The following is a 22409-nucleotide window of genomic DNA, read 5'->3' on the forward strand; positions in this document are numbered from 1 at the left end:
GCACAGGGAACTATATTCAATATCCTGTGATAAACCATAATAGAAAGGAATATGAAAAAGAATGCACAAATATGTATAACTGAGACACTTTGCTGTACAGCAGTAATTAACATAACATGGCAATTCAATTATACTTCAATTAAAAAATTTTTTTTAAATAAACTAAAATTATTGCAAAGAAAAAAACCCTGCTCTTGGGAAAGGATTATTTGATATTAACACCTTAGTGTGATTTTAAATCAGTGTAGTTTGCCTCTTCTCAAGTTATTTACATTCTGCTTCCTCCCCCTAATGTAAAATGAAAAATTATTTTTCTAAAATGAAATATCTGGCATTAGCAAACTGACTGAAATGTTACTTTGAGCCACAAAGAGAACTTTCTTTCACCCTTAAGCATATACCCAGAAGATACTCTCCTACTGTGCCTACATATAGGCATAGCCCATTTTTGGTTGCCTAAATCAATATCTATCTATTCAATACTATGTTACAAAGTTAGTAGCAGACTAGCTTCTTTTGCATGTGAACAGCTGAGATAGCAGATCCAAATGCGATTGAGACATACACATTACTTTGCTTCTTTTACATTTCTCCCACTATTTTACTCTGCTCATTCACCTTCCACTCCCTAACTGCCTCCCTCCAATATTGATTGAGCACCTGCCAAGTGACAGGCACTATGGCAGGCACTGGCACATTGAAATAAGCCGTCAACATTATTGAATGAATGAATCAATGAGTGAATGAATGAATCAACCAATGAAACAGTGATTTTTTTTCCAGTAGTGATACTACTGTTCTTACCCTACTAAGGTATTTTCATTTTCCACTTTTCTTCATTAGAGAAGGTTAACATTGTCATTGTCCTCATTTTCCTTTAGTTGTGCATCCAGTTATTCTATGATCCTCAAGAATAACTGTTATTCTTTTACCCTCTTCCCCTTTGATATACTTTGATATAAGTAGGTAAACCAGCAGTTGGCTGAGAAAAGTTTCCTTTTTCATCTATTCGTTACTTCCAAAGGATTAAATATTCCTCTGCCTTACCTACTTCCATGATATTGCAACTAGGATATATTGGAAAAAGGGGTATAATGTTACTGCATTTATTGAGATTTCAAAAGAATTAATCTTTATTAAGTATTATGAGCAATCATAAGCAATGATGATATTAACAAAAGAATGATCATGGTCATATTATAAATCATGTAAACCATTCCCTCCACCATATACATCTACCACCAGGAGTCCTCTGATCACACCCTAAGAAGAACTGTATAAATTAGAAGGTGTCTATCCTTTCAGAATTAGCCTAAATGTCACTTCCTCTGGGAAGACTTGCCCAATTTCCCTTCCTTTAAAAACTAAGGTAGATACATCTCACCATGGGCTCCTGTAGCACCCGAAACATCCCCTGTTATGGGAATCATTGCATCTTACTATCATTGCTTGCTTCATTAACTATTTTCCCATTAGACCATAAGGTCTTTGAGGATAACCACCACACAGTCTTGTTCTCCATTTCATCCTCAGGAGTCTTGAAGATACAAGAATGTCATAAACAGTTGATAAATGAAGGAAGGAAGGGAAGAAAGAAGGAAGGGAGGAAGGAAGGACATTTTCAAATATTAGGGAAGCCAATTGTTCATTTTATTTAGTATTCAAAATGCAATCACAAGGACAGTACTTTTGGAAATACTTCCCTTATGACTGGGATTTCACCAACTCCTTCCTGTGCCTATTGAATTGCTGAAAATAATATCAAAAAGTGTTATTTCCTCCTCTGATTCCTCTAGGAGATGACACAAATCATAGAGTCCAAGTGACTTAAGCCGAAGTGGTTCATCTTGGTTCTTATGTTATTGTTTTGGAGTCAGCCCAGCTATCCATGCTATACCATCTGCACTGTATCCTGAACATCTCTCACTTTCCTGTCTGACTCTTGCCTGCATTGAGAGATTCTCAACTCTTTCCCTTGACTCATCTCCCAAAGTACAGATGATTATCCTCATTCTAATGGAAGGGACAGAGTGTGTGGATCATGCAAAGGAGTGGGTTGTCCAAGCATTGTCTCTGTTAGGCTTTCAAATGCATCACGTAGATTTTCACATAACCAGAATTCACCCACTGCTCAGAAAACTGAAAATTCTTAAGTGGCAGTCCAAATTTGGAAACCACAACTGTTTTTAGCACTGCCTTTCAGGTGCCAAAAATATCACCTATCATATTCTCCAGGGTTCAAAGAAAGAGGAAAGAGGAAAAAAGCAAAGAACAAGTTGAGGATAAAGGTAACATGAAGCTTCTCCAGTTACGTAAATTATTATTAAAAATAACCACAATAGACAAAGTGAGAGAGAGGCATGGACATATATACACTACCAAACGTAAGGTAGATAGCTAGTGGGAAGCAGCCACATAGCACAGGAAGATCAGCTCGGTGCTTTGTGACCACCTGGAGGGGTGGGATAGGGAGGGTGGGAGGGAGGGAGACACAAGAGGGAAGAGATATGGGAACATATGTATATGTATAACTGATTCACTTTGTTATAAAGCAGAAACTAACACACCATTGTAAAGCAATTATACTCCAATAAAGATTAAAAAAAAATAACCACAATAACTGAAATAACAATAATAATAGCAATAAGAACTAGCATTCACTAGCAGTTAACAAAACAGGGCCTCATGTGACCTTCCTAATCTCCCTAAGAGGGAAGGAGGATAGTACAGTGGTCCCTATCTGTCGGGTACTCGTTCCAGGAACAATTGTGGATATCAAAATCTGCAGTTGCTCAAGTCCCGTATATAAAATGGCATGGTGTTTGTATTATTACCTATGCACATCCTTCCATGTACTTTAAATCATCTCTAGATTATTTACACTACCTAATACAATGTAAGTGCTATGTAAACAGTTGCTGGTACATGGCAAATTCAAGTTTTGCCTTTTGGAACCTTCTGAAATTTTTTTCTTGAATATTTTCAGTCTGTGGTTGGTTGAATTCACAGATGCAGAACACATGGATACAGATACAGAGGGCTGACTGTATTCTTAGCATCCTCATTTTACAGATGAAGAAACAAAATCAGAGAAGTTACGTGAATGGCCCAAGGTCATACAACCCAAGCCACTAGACTTCAAATCCTGTATCCTATCTCGTCTTCAAACAGCCTCACCACTGGTTTATCTAACCAATCTCACGTGAATCTGTTTTGGTGGGAAATTTGCCCTTTTTTCCATTATTGTGGACCTAAGGAGAGGTCATTAGGACTTCTCTGAACTTCTCAAAATAGAGAAGAAACAAAGATTCCATTTCTAGCTTTTGGATGAGAGTTCCAGTTATATACATATTAAAATCTTACTTGGTCCATCTCCAAATTGGTTTTGGGGGCTCAAAAGAAGGAGTTTGATCACTCTGCCCCAGTTTGTACCCTGGAATCTAATTCCCCAAACCCCCACCCATCCACAGGGGACTTCAGGAACAGCCAAAGTAACTTTTCAACTGGAAAATCTTGGTGACCCTTCTCTGGTCTCCCAGCCCTCATCTCCCCAAGTCAGGCCAGTACCTGGCATATCCTGGGCTGTGGTAGAGACTCTCATCCTCGAGGCCCTAACAACTGGGTCCAGGCTGCTGTAGCCAATAGAAGGTCTATCCCATGGATCAAAGCTCAAGGAATCTGTGATCCAGCAACACCCCTAGCAGATACCCATTTAAGGCAATATCTGGCAAGAGCTTTGCAAAAGAGAATTGGAAAAAGAAAACCAGTCAGAGAAATAACTGAATGAGCTACTAAATGAAACAAGGAGCATGGAACTTTGGCAGACAGTATTTTCCAAAAATGACTGAAAACATATTTCTGGTCTTATATGCCCTTCCAGAACCTTGCCACTCCCCCATCCAGAGAAGTTTATTTCCTCTTGTCTTAAATCCCTATGGGCCTTGGTGACTGTCTCAATGTATAGACTGTGGTTGAAGTGATGCCCTATGACTTCTGAGGGTAGATAGAAAAGGTGACAGAGCTTCCACCTGGCTCTCTGTCTTGGGCATCTGACTTTAAAACCTTGGGAGGAAGCCCAGGCTACACAAAGAGGCATTCCCGTTATCAGCCCCACAAAGGTACTAGCTGACAACTGACATCAACCAACTGCCAGACACATGAGTGAACGAGCCTTCTGATAATTCCAGTCGCCAGCCTTTGAATTACCCCAGTCTTTGAGTTTTCCAGCTGAAGCTAATGGAGCAAAGACAAGTTATCCTTATGGGAATTCCTGACCCACAGGATTCACAGTCATAACAGATGACTGTTCTAAGCCGCTAAGTTTTGGGGTAACTTGTTGCACAGCAAGACATAACCAGAACAGGAACATAAGCCTGAGGGGACCTCTGAGCACGTTGTATTTGCAACAGCCAAAAGGTGACTCCAGGTCCTACTGCTAATTCTAGCCATCCCCTGCCAGGTGCCTTCTGTATATAGGTTATTTCTCTTGGAGACTCCACTGCTCCCCCCTGCAACCGCACTTAGCTCTCCCCTTCCAAGTCCATCAAACATGTTTTTAAAGGTCTGAATTTCAATTGAGCACAGGGTTTGAGTCCTTTACTCTAAGTTTCTTTGGCCTTGCCTGGCCAATTCAGGAGGTGAGTTTAGCCACTTATTTCAGTCTCTGAACATTCTGTGATGGTGAAGGTGTATGCAGTGGTGGAGAGTACTGGGTAGTGGGGAGAAAGGGAAGAACCTAACTCCTAATCCATTTGTCTTGGCTTTGACCTAGAGCTACCTATTCTACTTAAAGAATTACATGAACCTTCACTCACAGTGCCATGATACCACTGAATCATTTTACTTCCAATGACAATCCTTTGATCAGATCATTAGGCTCAAAACTGGAAAAGCCAAAAATATAAAGACTTGTTGTCTTGTACACTGTTGTAATACAGAAACTTAGTATAGTGCCTGGAACACAGTAAACACTCAATAAATATCTACTGAATGAAAGAATGAATGAATGAAAGAAATCTCCTCCTCTTTTTTTAGAGGCCAATAACTAATACTGGATTAGCATAATGCGCTAGAAAACTGTAGTGTTCAACAGGCTGACATTCTACTCCATTAGGTAATATGTTTTTCAACCTGTTCAAAGTAAGTATTAAACCTCAAAACTGTGAGTTCCTTGAGGGCAGAGACCATGTCTTATTACATATTGTATCCTCAGCACCTGGCACTTTGCCTGGTACCTGCTAAAAGCTCAGTAAATATTAAATATTTAAATATTAAAAACTAAGTGAATGTCAAAGAGATTGACAGAGATATTTCAAATCATTTAGTTCTTCTAGGCTTTGCCTAGTAGGAGACAGTGGCAGATAAGGGTGCTGGTCAGTGCACCTGATCCCCAGAGGGATCAGACTGGGATGTAGAAATTCAGAAGTCCTGAGGCCTCCCAGCCGCTAAAGACTCCAAAAGCTATTTTGTAATCTGAGTATGGCATTGGTATGAATACAGAAAAGTGTACAGACCTCCCCTTTAGCAATCAAGAGTGCTTTTCTATGATTGCTCCAAATAGTATTTTTTTCACAACTAATTTTATAATGAGCCATTCATTTATTTGCCCATTCATTTATTCATTCATCCCATATATATTTTGTGTTTTCGGCTGCACCTCACGGCTTGCAGGATCTTAGTTCCCGGACCGGGGATTGAACCCATGCCCTTGGCAGTGAAAGCATACAGTCCTAACCATTGGACCACCGGGGAACGCCCCTCATTCATCCCATATTAATGGGGGCCTACCTGTTGCTATTTTTCTGCAAAGATGTGTTTAATTTGCTCAAAATAAAGTTGAATGTTCAAAAGGTCCTCATTCCCTGGAAAAGGACCTGACTAGGAAACTAAAGATGAGATATCACCATTTTGTAGAGGCAGATGGAAATTGTAGGCATAAGATCCTCACAGTTCAGAATTAACTAATCTAGTGTATTTCAAAACGTGATCTGCATTGGGTGGAATCACTTGACAGATGACTATTAAAAATAGAGATGTCTGGGATCCACTCCAGACATACTAAATCAGAACATCAGAAGTGAGATTGGAAACTACAAGCAATCTCTGGTGATTTTGATTGTATTCAAGTTTGAGAACTACTAACCACAGGTGTCGTGCCAGTAGGACATACATACAATTGCTTAATTTAACCTTATCTTCTCCAACATCTCTACAAAAGTAAGATGTTACTTGGCTGATTCTAAGACACCTAGGAATAGTGTAAATGTGGCTCAGAATTGCCAATATCCCAGACCACAACTCCACTGAATGAATGTAACCATTCTCTCCTAAACTAACCCAAAATAAACTCCTGCAAAAAGAAAGTAAACCTATTCTTCCCTTAAGAAACTCACAATTTAGAAGCCAACTGTTACAAAATGTTTGTTATTAAAATAGAGAAGCTTTTAAACTTGGATATGGTACATTCAAACCCTTCTTAATCTGAAAAGCAATAAACAGCAATCATCAGCTGTGAGAGGCACCTCTTGGCCATGCAAATCCAGACTGCACTATTTTTCTACCCACAGTGCTAACACCCAGCTGGAACCCTGTGACATTTTCCTCACCTTACCCCCAAACTCACTCCTCTTCTTCCCCAGAGATTTTTACTCACTTTCTGAATTTTCCTAATCTGGTCAGAGAGTGTGTCTAATAGGCGAGTTTTCAGGAAGTCCATCACCTTGACCACCCGGCCATCAATGTAGCAACTGGAATAAAAATAAAATGAGAATCAGAGAAAATCTCGAGCAGGAGACTACAAATATATTTCTCTAGCCAGAGGTCTCTGTTGCCTGAGGAAAGAGCCCAGGGTTCACCTGGGCTCTTACATTCTAAAGAAGTTTTGATCCTGGGTACTTTTCAAACAAATAATATACTTTTTAACCTCTTCATTTTCACCTCCATTTGTGGGCTAATATTGTGATTTTTTTCAGCCTTTGTCCATTGAAACTGCATTTATTGCTCTATAGGAACTGACAGGACTCTGTAACACAATTGGGTAATGGGGAAAAGCTTAGTTGTTTTCCCCATAAGGAAAGTAATTTAACACCCCTCCCGTACCATCCCTACCCCCACCTTAAAGTAATAAAGGTATGTGAGAGGTTTGAAAGACTACTCAAACATTTTGAAAGGTTTCCACACCTTTAAATAAGAAAACACCAACCACAAAAATCTGATTTAGTGCAGTGAGCAGGTCTCAAAGAGTTCATCTCCAGTTCACTTCCCTGGGCAAAATACCTTGTAGTCAACCTCCTTCCACCTCCGGAATAAATGAACGGATAAATGAATAAACAAATAAGTCAGACAGATTAAAGTTCAGGTGCCCTCTCCTAAAATAGCAACAAGTTTGGCACACATCAGTGTGGTGGTGTCTCCAGTTTTGTTAGGTAGCTTAAGTGAAACATCAAGTTGTGCCCATACTACATTGTTAACATTTAACCAAAACAGGTCCATCTGGCTTTGTGGGGACTCTCTGTGTGAATCTTTACTCTGAAGGCTAAGCCCAGGATTAGGTGACCTTCATTATCTCAAACCTCTCAACACTCATCTTTGCAAAATTCCAAATTAAATCGATTTAATTAAAATCAATGCTTATGACTCCTGGGTGCCTTTTCCAATCCACTTAGGTCTCCTTGGCTGACGGATAATGATAGATTATGTCATTTTTAGTAAGACACCAACCTCTCAGTACGTATTATAGAACTATAATTCTAATTCTAGTACTAAAAAATTCCTTTTAATGTTAAATTCCCATACTAATATATGATGTAGTGGAATGGTTAAAATTCTTTGTAATTGCACTTTCAACCAGGTGCTCTGGTTGAAGTGAGGGTGGGAGATGAGCTCCTCCCACTCAGCCTTCCCCTTGGCCTCCCTCACCACCTCACACATTTCCACAGAATCCAATGTTTAAATCATTTGTATATTGAAAAGAGTATGGGTTTTGAAACCAGAGATATCTGAGATCAAATTCCAAGGCAGGTATTTACTACCTATGTGATCTTGGGCAAGATGCTTGGCCTTTATGGGCCTCAGTTTTCTTATTCTTAAGAGAGAGGTAACATATCTACTACTCAGGATTGTTTGAAGATCAAGCAGATAAACCTAAAGTGTCTGGCATATAGTAGGCACTCAACAACTGTTAGTTCTTTTCTGATTTCTCTAATTTTCAGCTCACAAAGATGGGGTCATAAACAATAGGGGCCTGACTGTGTGTACCGAATTCTAAAAGTGAGATGATTGTGTCAAAGGGTACATACACGCTTTTGAAAATCTGGGTGGTTACTTATATTAGGGAATAAAACAAACCAATGACATGACCTTTCACCTCATTCCTGGTACAGATGCTAGACTTAGATCCAATAAACATTTATTATGTGCAACACACAGAGCTGGTAATGTCCATGTCCATTACCTCACAAACCTCTTTCTATTAGTGCTCCACTGTCAGCACCTCCAATTTTTTTAAAGTTGTGATTAGATAGTATACTACCTGAAAGCTAGGCATATTAAAACACTGTAGTGTTGAAATTAAAAATAATTAATGAAATGTTAATGTAACACACACTGAAGGACATGAACATTTGTACTATATTACATGATGATTACGCATATGATAAAAATGTACTGTAATTAGTGTTCTTTTATGTTCTAGTCAAATATATTATAGTTTCCTCTTTTTTCTTTGTTAGCTCCCAGTAACTAGTTTAAACAGCAGAGTTTATAAGTTTTGCTGGCAACACATATAGTTTAATGCTCATTGAGATAAAAGTGCCAGATGTACTTTTTCAATATGTAGGATTCCCTGTGAACATGTTTCCTATCCCACAAAATCCACGGCCCACGGTTGAGGGACCTCCACTCTTCCCCTCCTTCCTTTGGTCTCTTTTCTCAAGTACACGAAACTTGGAGTTAGAAAACCTTGGTTCAGTCCCAGCTTTGCCACATACTACCTATATGATACTGGGTTTCCCCTTCTTTAAAATCAGTTAAAAAAGAACCCCAACCCTACAGTATTTTCACAGGGTTACTGTACCGATAAAAATGAGAAGAAATTCTGGGCACAGAACCTGGCACATAAAAGGTATTCAATAACCAAAACTACCCTCCAGGTTACTTAAGTACCCAAGGTGGCAGCAACCTAGACTGAAAAGCCATGGGATGGGGTGAGCAGAGGAACATCTGTCTGGAGAAAGACAGTATGTTCATCCACCATAGGATTTGGAATTAGGGAATTATGGAGGAGCAAAAATGGACTCTGGATTTCCAGTAGGTGGGAGGCAGAGAGAAAGAGAGAGGTGGAGAGGGCTGTGATTATGCTGCAAAAATCTGGAGTTTGAAAAGACCTTAGTGGTCATGTGGTCTGAAGTAGGTAAGCCTGTGACAACATCCCTGAGAAGTGATTACCTAGGAGAGGGAACTCACTCTCATACACTACTAGTACTGTTCCACTGTGCCACAGCTCGGATCCAGGGAAGGCTCTTCTACCATGGGTCTAAAATTGGCTCTCTCTTACTGTTCACTCAATGGCTGTTTTCTTGGACCCGGGAATAGTCCAATTCCTCCTTCATGTGACATGTGGGGGAGGAATTCCAGTAAAAACTTTGGTTTAAGCTTTTTAGAGCCTATTTTTGTCCCCAGTTTTAACCTAACAAGCTGGATTCAATCATTCTCAGTTGGTCTCAGGCTATTCCTGTGGGCTATGAATTAGACTGGAGCAGGGAAAGCTCCAGGCAGGAAACCAGTGTGACAAGGTTATCTTATCTCAACAGTGCAGGCAAGAAGAAATCTGGGTCTAAGTAAGGCAGATCACGGAAAAAGTAAAAGTGAGAGCCTGTGAAAAAAGAACTAATAAAATAAAGCTTCTGTAGAGCGTAAGAGAGACAGGAAGGGAGTCAATGATGACCACGAGCTAATGAGAGAGAATGTCTTTGAGAACACTGGTGCCAAGGACACGTAGGCTAGTCAGACTGGGTTTTAGGTTTGTCAAAGGAGATAAATTATTCTGTTTGAGATATCAAAGACCCAGAGAATATCAAAGAGAAAATATGCAACAGGTACTTGGAGATGTGAGAAGTCAGCACAGAGAAAAACTGAGACAGAAAATGTTGACCCGGTTGTTTTCTTCAGTTTGTAAGTAATGAATGGAGCCACGGCCATAGATGAGCTCTCTAGGAGAATCAGAGAAGTTAACAGGTATGGCAGAGACCCTCTAAAATTCTCAAATACGGCCCTGGACATTGCCTCTATCTTTGGCCCAAATAAGAGTCCCTTCCTTCCCCAGCCCTTCCCCAGTCCCTTCCTTCCCCCCATCACAGTGTCTTTTTAATAATTTCGGTCTGAGTCAGATTCGCACTTGGATGCCAAAGGAATTCCCATATTATACTGTGAAGTTTCAGCAACTTTATTTGCAAACATAAACCCACATTTATATTGCACTATGGAAATAAGAACTTTGGTCCTCCAGAATTTAGTATTCCTTTTTAAGAGAGGGGATAATTTAACCATAGGTATGAGTTGATAAATACCTGAGCCTTTTTCATGGGTAACCCTGGACAATTAGCTTGCTGCACTTACCCTTCATAAATGTGAAGCTTCTAAGAAAACATTCAATGTCAACAATCTGTGGTTATCTGAAAAACTCCTGCCTGTTACAGAGCTTTGATTCTCTGATAGTGGCTGCCTGTAGTAAAGGGCTCAATACATCATTTAGATTTGGACATGATAGCCTGTGATGACACTTGGTAAGAATAAATTGTTAAAAATGGTAAAGATGGTGATTTCTAACTAAGACTGGGTAAGTGGAAGTAGGACTGGATTCCACCAGACTGTCCAGTGACCTGGGGGCAAGTCTCTCTGCTTTCCTCCATCTTCTTCACTGGGAAGATAAAGATGATTCTGAGCTACCAACTGGTCTCTCCTGAAGAGTTAACTAGTTTAGTAATGGATACAAAGGCACCAGAAGACCAAACAAATGAGAGAGGAAAGGAAGGATTGAGGGAAGGAAAGAGAGAGGAAGGAAATTTGCCAATTAGAGGTGCTTTGGCATCTTCCACGTAAACCCTGATAATTTTAGGTGAATCATAGTCCTCCTCTAAGCTCTCTTGAAATTTCAGCATCTCCTAGGATCACACCACAAATGGCTGAGCTGTTCAACTAAAAGCTGAAGCCAGGAGAGGCTACGCAGAAATAACCTTTCTGTGAACTATTACTACAAATGCAATGAGCTTGAAACCTTTGTGTGTGGACAAACAGCCTGTGCTCAGTCCTGGCAACCATCATTCCTTCCTCGGCTGGCCTCTAGATTAGCAGGTCATATCAAGCACATACCTGGGGAGGTGGCAAAGATGGCAGAGTATACAAGGTAAGTAGAACTACATACCAATTCATTCACCAACTCTCTTGCTCTTCTTAGTTTTAAATTTTATTTCTAGTTTAATACCTTTCATCTTACAGTAAGTCCCCTACATATGAACCTTCAAGTTGCGAACCTTCAAAGATGTGACTGTGCATTCGCATGTCCAATCACGTGAGTTAGTTCACGTGAAATTGCAGCTTGCCCTCTGTCTTCTATTGCTGACAATCCTTCAGCTCTACCATCTCCCACCTCCTCTCCCTCCTCCAGTCAGTAACTCTTCTTGCCTGTTCACTCGATGCCAGCCCCTGTATGCCAGCTGTTGTACTGTACTACTGTACTTTTCAAGGTATTGTACATAAGATTAAAAATGTTTTCTTTATTTTTTGTATTTGTTTATTTTTTATGTATTATTTGTGTGAAAAGTATTATAAACCTATTACAGTACAGTACTCTATACTCGATTGTGTTAGTTGGGTACCTCGTCTAACTTTGTTGGGCTTACGAACAAATTGGACTTATGAACATGCTCTTGGAACGGAACTCTTTTGTATGGTGGGGACTTACTGTATTTAAAATTTTGCCCTTTATCTGTTGATTATAAAAGAAACAAGTGCTCATTATAGACAAATTAGAAAATGCACATAAACAAGATTAAAATATGAAAATGAAAAATCATTGATGAACCCAACACCTAGAGAAACTTTGTTAACATTTTGCCTTGTACCCTTTCAGACTTTCCATAGTAAATACACATAAAATTTCCCATAATTAGTTATTTTAAAAACTTACTCCAGATCCTATTCCACTAGCGTATAAATTTAAAACTGTCCCAGCTGAGATTCCCAAGCCCCTATCGCAGAGATACTGCCAGAAATATTAGAGACTCCAGGTGAAATCATCTCACTCGTATTTTAATTCCATTCTGGCCAGTTAGGGATCTTCTGCCAGGGGCAGGTCTCATCTCCTTTCTTCTCTGCCAGCCAGGTTTTAACTCTGATTCCCCTCCCCCCTTTCTCTAGGCCCCTAGATTTAGTCTTCAGGATTGTACTCCAAATTAGCCACTTATGCCCATTAGCCTCTTAAAACATTTAATGAGGAGAGTTTGTTGTCCAGGGGCAGCTGGTTTTGTTTACCGGGCTCTTTACTTTAAAAGGAAAAACCTTTGCCCCTTATTATCTGACCTCTTCTTTTATTTCAGGTAATTGCATTAGTGCTGGCTTCCCAATGCTCAGGAATTTCCGGACCTATTTTGCTGCCTGCTGCTTTCAGGGAGGAGGGGCAGTCTGCTCAGAATTCTTACACCCAACCTCCTGCCTGGGTAGGTAATTCCATAAAACTGGGGCCTTCCCCACTGGATGAGGAGAAGCTTGGATAATCATTAGAACAACTGTTGACCTATAAAAGCTATCTGACACCTTGAAATCAGTCAGACTAGAGGCTGACTCTAGTCTCTCCAAAGCTTTATAAGTTGTATCTGCCCCTCCTCCAAAGGCCTCACTCTGGGTTCCTACTGAGCACATTCTTCTCACATATGCCTTTAGGTTTTCTTTCTGAGGCTACACTATTCTTCATCTTCTTTGCTATGGGTCAGTCTTCCCATCTTGTGTTCAGAACTACTTTGAGCAGGTGGAGCTTGAATGAAATGAATACTGTTAGAAAAAAAAATCCTACAAAATATAGGCTTTCTTTGGCTTTCTTCAACCAGTTCGTATATAAGCCATACAGGAGCCACCCAGCTGACTAAAGGGCTGCGGTTCAGGAATTTCAAAGAGTTTGTACCCTGGAAAAATGTTATCATTGAAAAATTATACAAGTAAAGGTCAGGGTGGTGGGCAATCCCTCAGGCACATAATGGGTACTCAAAATATATTTAATGAAAGCATGAGTATCTGTATAATCTAACCCACAATGAGCCAAAAGGGTGGCCCTAAGGCTCAAGTACTGTCCCAAGGGCCCCATTTTCTTGAACTTTTCTCTCTCCTAATTCCTTGCACACTTTGGGTCCTGAGCTTCAGGCCCTAATCATTCTCCCCAGTGAACACAGTGCATGTGGAGAGATGCTTTGTCTTGGCAGGGGCTGGAGCAGCTGGCCCTTGATCCTAGCAGTGATGAGAAGAGCTCTAGGGGAGCAGGGAAGGAGAGGGATAGGAAAGCCATCTGCAGCTCCAGCTATCAGAGTGGGCTCTGAGCAGGGCACCTCTGGGAATTTTCAGGGTAGCAGCACGTGATGGCACCAAAAGTGTGAGCAGGAGTGGCTCCGTGTGTTTCAAGTCTGAAATGTAAACAATTTGTGAGACCCTCTTTAAGAAAAGGAAATCAAAAGTACAAAACACAAAATTAGGTACAAAAATAAATATTTATTTAGAATGACAAAATAAATCACAACAAATTCCCAGAAAAATTTTTTCAAGTCCCTTTTTTCTCAGAGCTCTTTAGGCAATTTACCAGAAATGTTTACACAGCAAGGCTTCCCCCTCACCACCTGGAACATTCTGCAATTCTCATCAACTCCCAGCACTCCTAGGTACCAATGCAAGTGAAGGGCTTGAAGCTTAAGTCATTAGCTTCATGGTCAATCTAATTGTGGGTCATCAATAATAGGAATGGCAGGGTCTAAGTCACTGGAATCTAACCATCTATGTGCAGTATTTATTTTAATTCAGGGTTTGTAAATTGGGAGCTTATACAGTTACCACATCCTTTCCCTGACCTCTTTTCATATAATTGTCATTGTAGCTGAATAGCACAACTAACTTAACTATAATTAGGTTAGTGCATTACTAACTAGGAGAACACAGAAAGGAGAATGAGGAAGGGAGGAGCCGTATATGTATTAAGTTCCTTCTTATTTGCTAGCTGTTTCACACATAGTGTCTCGTGAACACTCTCTGTTTGCAGATTATAAACTGTGGCTCCTACAGTAACTAGGAAACCAGAGATCAAGTAGGTACTAGGCGACAGATACCAAAAACTTTCCTCTCTGTTCTGCCAAGTGGGAGAGCTATGCAGACTACTGCGCTTAGTTCATTTGTCCTGTAATCAAGTACAGGTGCTTTTCAACTTCCTTTAGTCCTGCCTACTTCAACTATCTCGACCACTTAAACAATATTGAGCTAAACTCAAATTTCTCAAGAAAACAAAACAATTACAACAAATAAAAACAAAAGCAAAACAACAACAAAAGCAAAAACCTGGGGAGATAAGTAAAGGAATGGAGGTGGTATAACTTTACTCTTTTCCTTGCAAAAATGTTTTTCAAAGTATTTTATTAGTAATTGTTACATGAAGAAAAGGGGCTCCATGGTCAAATAAGTTTAAGAAATGCTAGGTTAAAACCAAGTTAAGTAGTACTTCCTGTTCTAGCCATCATGGAATAGATCAGAATTACCCTCCTGTCATAGACAACCTGAAATCCAACACAAAATATATAAAACAACTGTTTGAAGGAATCGGACAGCAGCCAACTCAAGCTGTGATCCTTGAGAGGGGAGAGGTACATGAGGTAAGCCCCGCATTCACCTGGGCTTGCTCCTCTGGATAGGGTGGAGACAATTTATTGACCACCAAAATTTTGTGCCCCCCTTCCACATTGCAGAGCTGTTGCCAAGAAGCAGCTGCCTAGCTAGAACCTACTATACCTCTGCCTCCATCACAAGAGGGGTGCCCATAAGACTAAACAGGTCAAAGCATTGTGAGCAGAAGTAATGTGTCACGTTAGGCTGAAGTAGCTGGAGATGTGTATCACTTCTGAGCAGAAATTAAGAAGTCATGTCCTTCCTTATAGTCTCTTTTCTCCATTGCCAGATGAATGGAAGAGTCTCCAAGGAGAAGCCCAAGACAGAAAAAACCTGGGTCCTGGAATATCACATAAAAGGCCATCCACCAGGTACCTCAGCATTGGATGTGACATTAGTGAGAAACAAACTTCTATTGTTAAGCCACTGAGATTTGGGGGTTTATTTATTAAAGCAATTAGTGTTAGATTTCCTAGTGCATACGTATTCATTATAACAAAACTCCATTCAACCAGCTGATCTGTTTGACCAACAGTGCATAATAAAAATGTTGTCCTTTGAGAGGAAATGGTCCCTGGTATGAAAATAAAAAGATTAACCCAGAGAACTCTAGTTAATTCTAGTTTGAATTGACTGGATAACTCTCAACAATGGGCTGAATTCTAATATCACGCAAGGACAGCTGAGGAGGGGAGAGATCATATTCTTCTATATCTAGGCAAACTGAGTCCAGGGTGAAAACAATGACTAAGGTGATTACTTACCAGAGAGGACATGAAATCTAGAATACTGGAAGGGAGGTCAATTAATGGAAGTCACATATCAGTGGGTGGCGGCCTTTTGACTCTACATCCAGTATTCTCCACTAGGCCTCTGGTGAAAATCTGAGTATTAACTCTGAGGGATAGCCATAGTTTGAGGTAGATTTAGGCATCATCATTGTCAATGAAATCATAGTTTAGCCATAGTTTGAGGTAGATTCATTTAGGCATCATCATTGTCAATGAAATCATATGTACTAACTAGCATGTATCAGACAAGCAGGAAAACCAGAGGTTCAATTCTCCCCTGCATGATGTTGCTTACTTCTAGGCACCCAGCACTCGTAACTGTGCATGTGTGCATACACACACACACACACACACACACACACCCCAAACTGCTCCTCTAGCTACATTCACCAATACTCTGTATATTTTTGTTCCTGCATCTAACTTTTATTCCCAGCAAACTCAATGTTGTAGAGCTACACCTCCTTGAAGTACACTCACTGTGTAGAATATTTCACCTGGAGAAAAACCTTACGTCAAAATAATTCTTTTCACAACAATTGCCATGTCTTTGTTTTAAAAGAAAGGCTAGCTCTCACCATATAAAGCATTAAAAGGAACTATTTATCAATATCATGAATATATGTGCACGTACACACATGCATGTGTGTGTATATACGTGTTAAGAGAGACAGATAGAGATTGAGATGGAGAGAGGTATCCATCTACTAGTTAGATTTCAAGATCAGGGTAAATATAACGTTGCTTCTTGTGTTGTATGGTATGTGAATTGAGCCCCCAAAGAAACCATTTCTGGTAGGATATTTTAAATTTCAGTATTTGCATTTTTCTGTAATTTAATTTGAGTATCATTACTATTTTACAGTTTTCCTTTAAACAGATTATTTTTAATTGCTATATTCTTTTGATTCATAATTTAAAAATACAATAAAAATAATTCTGTTACAAAAATACATACTCATTTTAAAACTTAAACATGATAACAAATAGTACAAAGAATTTAGTAATTAAACCAAATCTCAATGCACCATCTTTATCAACATTCAGAGAAAATCATGCCATTCAGCTCTGTATGTCTGTATACATATATTGCTATATACATACATACACATGTATACATACATATATGCATAATAAAGTCTGATATCAATAATTTTAGAGCAACTTCATCTGATATATCAGATACTAGTTCCTTAAAATGTTTTTTATAAAAAATTTTAAAAGATGGAGTCATAATGCTTTTGCTTTAACTATGTTCAACTTTAGACAGTATATATCAACTGCCTCTGTGAAAGATAAGGGTATTACTCCTATTTTTCTACAACATTGACAGCCACATCAGCCAGTGTGATAATTTTGCTTCAACCATCAATCATAATTTAGAAAACTCAAGAGGAGAAAGAAAGTCTATTGCCTTTTTCTGCCTTTTGCCTTTTTGTTTGTTTTTTCTCCTAAATGATGTTCCAAGTTTCCATCTTTTATCATTTCCTTTCTTTTTAGAAAACTTACTTTACCCATTCTTTTAGGTAGGTCTTTGTCAACAAATTATTAGTTTTCCATCAACTGAAAATGTCTTGATTCCCCTTTCATTCCCAAAAGATATTTTTGCTGGATATAGAATACTAGGTAGACAATTCTTTCCTTCAGCCCTTAAAAAATTGTTGTGCCACTTTCTTCTGGCCTCCGTGATTTCTGATGAAAAAAATCTGCTGTCATTTGAATTGCTTTTTACCTATAATTAAGCTGCCATTTCTCTTACTGGTTTCAAGATTTTACAGAGCTTTCAGCAGTTTGAGTATGGTGTATCTTGGTATGGATTTCTTTGAGTTTATCTGTTTGGGGTTTACTCAGTTTGTTGAATTTATAGGTTTATGTCTTTTGCCAAATATGGGAAGTTTTCAGCCATTATTTCTTTAGGTAATTTTTTAGTCTCACCTGCTTTCATTCTGGGGCTCAAACAACATAAATGTTAGATCTTTTGTTTTGGTCCTGCAGATCCCTGAGGATCATTCTTTTTTTTTTTTTTTAAATACAGTCTATGTTTTTCTGTGTTGTTAAGATTGGGTAATTTCTGTTATTGTATCTTCAAGTTCACTGACTTTTTTTCATCTGTCTCCTCCATTCTGCTGTTGAGCCTATCCACTGAATTTTTTATTTCGCTTTTTGTACTTTCAATTCTAAAATTTCAATTTGGTTCTTTATATCGTTTATTTCTTTGTTGAGACTTCCTATTTCTTTGCTATCTTTCTATTTTTTTCATTTGTTTCAAGAGTATTTGTAATTGCTCATTGAAATATTTTTATGACAGCTGCTTTAACATCCTCATAATTTAAACATCTCTGTTATCTCAATGTTGGCATCTATTGATTACCTTTTCTCATTGAAGTTGATATTTCTCTGGTTCTTGGTATGACAAGTGATTTTCACATCACATCTGGTTATTTGGGGTATTGCATTATATGACTCTGGATCTTAAATATTGTTTTGGTTGGCCTCCTATGACACCACTCCGGCAGGGTAAGGAAGGAATACTGCCTCGTTACTGCCTGGTTTGACAGGCCTGGTTTACTTGGCCTCCATTGACACTCATGGATTAGGGAACCTCCTTACTGCTGTATGGGTGTAGGAGTTTCAGCTCCCCACTAGGCCTCCATTGATATACTAACCTGACTTCAAGGGTAGGAGTACCTTGTTACTTCTCCCCATGTGGCCTCCACTCACGTGGGTGGGGAGTAACCTCATTACTTCTGGGTGGTGGTAAAAGTCCAGAGTCTCCACTAGGTATCCTCTGACAGCATCCCAGGGGGGAGGGGAAGAGGCACTTCATTTCTAACAGCTGGGGGTGGGAATCCCAGCTCCCCATTCGGTCTCCACTAACAATGAATGGGGATGGTGGGGAGGGTCTTTGTTATAACCTAGCAGGAATGAAAGTCCCGGCACTCCTCACTAGGTCTTCACCAATGGGAGCACTGAGATACCTTATTATAGCCTGGCCAGGGGGACAGTCTCAGCTCCCTGCTTGGCTTTTGCTGGAAGGGGTATGGGTGGGGATGGTACCACAGTTTTTTTTTCAGTGGTTGTGTGACTGGAATAGAATGGTTATTGTATAAAAGTTTTCTGTTTTGCTAGGTTGTTCCTTTTCTGGTCCTCCAGCTATAGAGAACTGGCTTTTGTTGGGGCATTTTTTGTTTGTATCCGTTGGTGCTTCTGGGTTGCCAGCTTTTCTAGAACGAACTCTGGGATATATGAGGCAAAAAAAACCCCAAACCAGGAAGCTCTCCACTGTACTGTTTGTTCCCTGGTTCCCAATCTACCTTATTCTCTCCACCTTTCAGAATTTTTTCATGTTTGTTTTATAAATAATGGCTAGGGCTTTTAGTTGTACTTAATCAGAGGAATAAGGAAAAGTATGTATACTCCATCATTCTTGAAGTGAAAGTTTTTATGTTTATCTTTAACTGTAATTCCAACAATTTGAATTGTAATTTTTAATCTTAATATTTAAATACAGAAAATTCATTTGATATTTACAACCAATCTTTTTATCATAATTTCTCCATCATGACTCCTTTTTTGTTTGGCTGCTTCATCTTCAAGTAGACTTTTCTACAAATCCTCATGCATAACTAAATTTTCCCTAAGTTTCTGTGTGCTTGAAAACTGCTATCTGCTCCCTTTGACAAATCAAGTGCATAGAATTGGATGATATAAGAGTCTTCCACAATAAATGAGGGAGCTTAAGTATCAGATTTTCAATTTTAAGTATCTCTGACTACATTAAAGGTTATAACCAGAAGACAGCTAGTTATGATTGCTTAGGAGAAATGCTTAGATATCACTCTCCTAGAAACAATAAAATTCTGTCTACCATTTGAACAGAATGTCCCCCTTCAAATAGAGAAATTAATGATAAGGATGATGATGATAGTATAAAACTAACAGCTATTGAATGCTTAGTATGTATCATGCATCACATACATTATATAATCTTCACATAGTATTATGAGATAATTATTTATCCAGTAAACACTTATGGAGTGCATACTATATGCTAGCTATGCTCTAGACTCTAGGTAGAGTTCTATTAGTGTTCATGTTTTACATACAGAGAAACTGAGTCTCAGAGAAGTTAAATACCTTGCTAGTAAAATGGCACCGGCCAGTATTTGAAATGAGATTTGTATGATGTTTAATCACAACATATACTTACTTTATAGCTGAGTAGATATGAAAAATATATCAGTACCATGAAATAAAATTCAAATTCCTTGGACTAGAGCTCAGAACGTATAATTATATTATTTGTAACTGACAGAGGATTTGATTAGATTTATTTAGCTAATAGAAATTTTAATGTCATAATTTCAAGGTAAAATTTCACATATCTCTCCACAAAGGAATGTTTTCTTACCATCTTTCCCTTTAAAAAATTTCAAAGAATTGAAATTTTCATGGTACCCTAAAATATCCTATTTTTTCCCCCGGAATCTCCTACAAATTCAGTTTGAATATTGACCTCAAAAGGGCCTGAGAATCAGGGAAAACATTAGCATGTTGTCTTCCCTGTGGTTAAGAACATGTGTTTGAACATGAAGAATAAGCAAACTGACTGCTATCATTGCAAAGATTTTTAGAAGAACAGCCCCCTTTTAAAGAATTATTTACATTTTAAAGAGTTAATCAATCATGAGTGAAACAAGACAGAAATAAAAAGCAAATAAGTTCTGTTTCTTTTTCTTCTTGAGAGACTAAATGATAGTTGGCTTTCTAAATTAAGAATGAAAATGGTAAATTTTCATTTAATATATTCTGTTTACATATTTGGACAATTAGAGTAGAAGGAAGTATACAGTCATCCCTTGGTATCTGGGCGGGGACTGGTTCCAGAACCCTCCTCCTTACCCCCTGCCCCTGAGGGGTACCAAAATCTGTGGATGCCCAAGTTCCTTATATAAAAGGGTGCAGTATTTACACATAACCACGTACATTCTCCCTTATACTTTAAATCATCTCTAGATTACTTATAATACCTAATACAATGTAAATGCTGTGTAAATAGTTGCCAGTCAATAACAATTCAAGTTTTGCTTTTTGGAACTTCCTGGAATTTTTTTTCAAATATTTTCAATCTACAGTGGGTTGAATCCACAGATACAGAACAAATGGATATGGAGAGCCAACTGTATAAAGAAAATAAAAACAGGAAAATAGGGGGAAAGAATGAGCAAGAGCTGGATCTCCCTGTCAGGGATCTTTTGGTTTCCCCAAAACTGAACTCACCCTCCTTCTCTGTTCTTTATCTCTGCACAGCCTACCAAGCCTCACCACTCAACAACTAGCCCCACATACACACTTCTAGACACCTGCTTCTTCCTATCATTAGTTCCTAAACCCACCTCTCCTGCTCCTTTAACTCTAAACATCACCTGTCCAATTCCACCTCTATCAATGAACCAAAACAGAGCAGTTTTTAGCAACCCCCTGCCCCGTCCTTCCCCAGTCACCTGCTATCTAGTCCCTACTCCTAACTTCCCGAATGATCTATCACTTGGACCAGCAAACCAAGCTTCAACCTCTGATTTTTTCCCTATCTTGTGCAAACATTCTTGACAAAACTGCAATGTTTACCTACACAATTGGTCTTTGGAGGCCTTTACCTGATCAGCCTTCTCCACACAAAGCCCAGGCTTAACTGAATGTTGTCTTGGGCTAATGTGTCACCTGGACTCTATCCCTTATCCCAGTGGTTCTTAATCCTGTCTACATTTGTATTAACTAAGTGAAGATAATAGCTCCTCAAACAAAATTTTCACTTATTAGATAGTGATCTGGACAAGGAACTAGGAGTCCCCTGTTCTGCCAGTCACTAGTCTTGTGACCATAAGCAAGTCACTTAACCTCTTTTATCATCTTATCTATCAAGGTAGTTGGTTGGCCTAAATCAAGGATAGCTAACAGTACTCTTGTCAGTTTTTGCGTCATGTATTTTGATGCTCTGATATTAGGTACATACACATTTAGAATTGTTATAACTTGGAGAATTGACCCCTTTATTATTATGTATTGCCCCTCCTTATTCCTAATAATTTTCCTTGTTCTAAAGTTGGCTTTGACTGAAAGTAATATAGTTGTTCAAGCTTTCTTTTGATTCATGTTAGCATGGTATATCTTTCTCCATCTCTTTACTTTTAACCTATCTGAGTCTTTATATTTGAATTGGGTTTCTTGTAGACAATATATAGTTGGGTTTTGTTTTTGTATCCTCTCTGCCAGTCTCTGTCTTTTAATTGGTGTATTTAAACCATTCACATTTAAAGTGATGATGGATATAGTTGGGAATAATATTTGCTGTGTAAGTATTTTCTATTTCATGCATCTGTTCTTTTCTCTTTTGTCTCCTTTTTTTCTGTTTCTCTGGTTTTAACTAAACATTGTACATAATTCCATTTTATCTCCTTTCTTAGCAAGCAATTAAACTTCTTTCTAAAAAATTTTAAGTAGTTGTCCTAGAGTTTCCAATATATGTTTTAAACTACTCTAACACTATACCCCTTCACATGCAGTACAAGTACATTATAAAATATTATCCTCAATTCCTCACTCACATCTCTTACGATTTTGCTGTCATTCATTTCCCTTATCCATATGCTATGATCACCCAATACATTGTTGTTATTATTACTTTAAACAAACAGCTGTCTTTTAGAT

At 38.7% G+C, this 22409-nt stretch overlaps 1 protein-coding gene across 2 annotated transcripts in view; it reads right to left on the reverse strand.

The window, feature by feature from the left end:
* The window catches only part of HPSE2 (heparanase 2 (inactive)), a 572092-nt gene that overhangs the window by 161779 nt on the left and 387904 nt on the right, over positions 1-22409 (reverse strand). For both annotated transcript variants that reach the window (XM_060126534.1, XM_060126532.1), the window contains one exon: positions 6653-6746. In XM_060126534.1, the coding sequence (XP_059982517.1) occupies positions 6653-6746 (94 nt within the window). The remainder of the gene's footprint in view (positions 1-6652; positions 6747-22409) is intronic.

Source organism: Lagenorhynchus albirostris, chromosome 16, assembly GCF_949774975.1.
Source record: "Lagenorhynchus albirostris chromosome 16, mLagAlb1.1, whole genome shotgun sequence".
In the NCBI taxonomy this organism is placed as follows: domain Eukaryota; kingdom Metazoa; phylum Chordata; class Mammalia; order Artiodactyla; family Delphinidae; genus Lagenorhynchus; species Lagenorhynchus albirostris.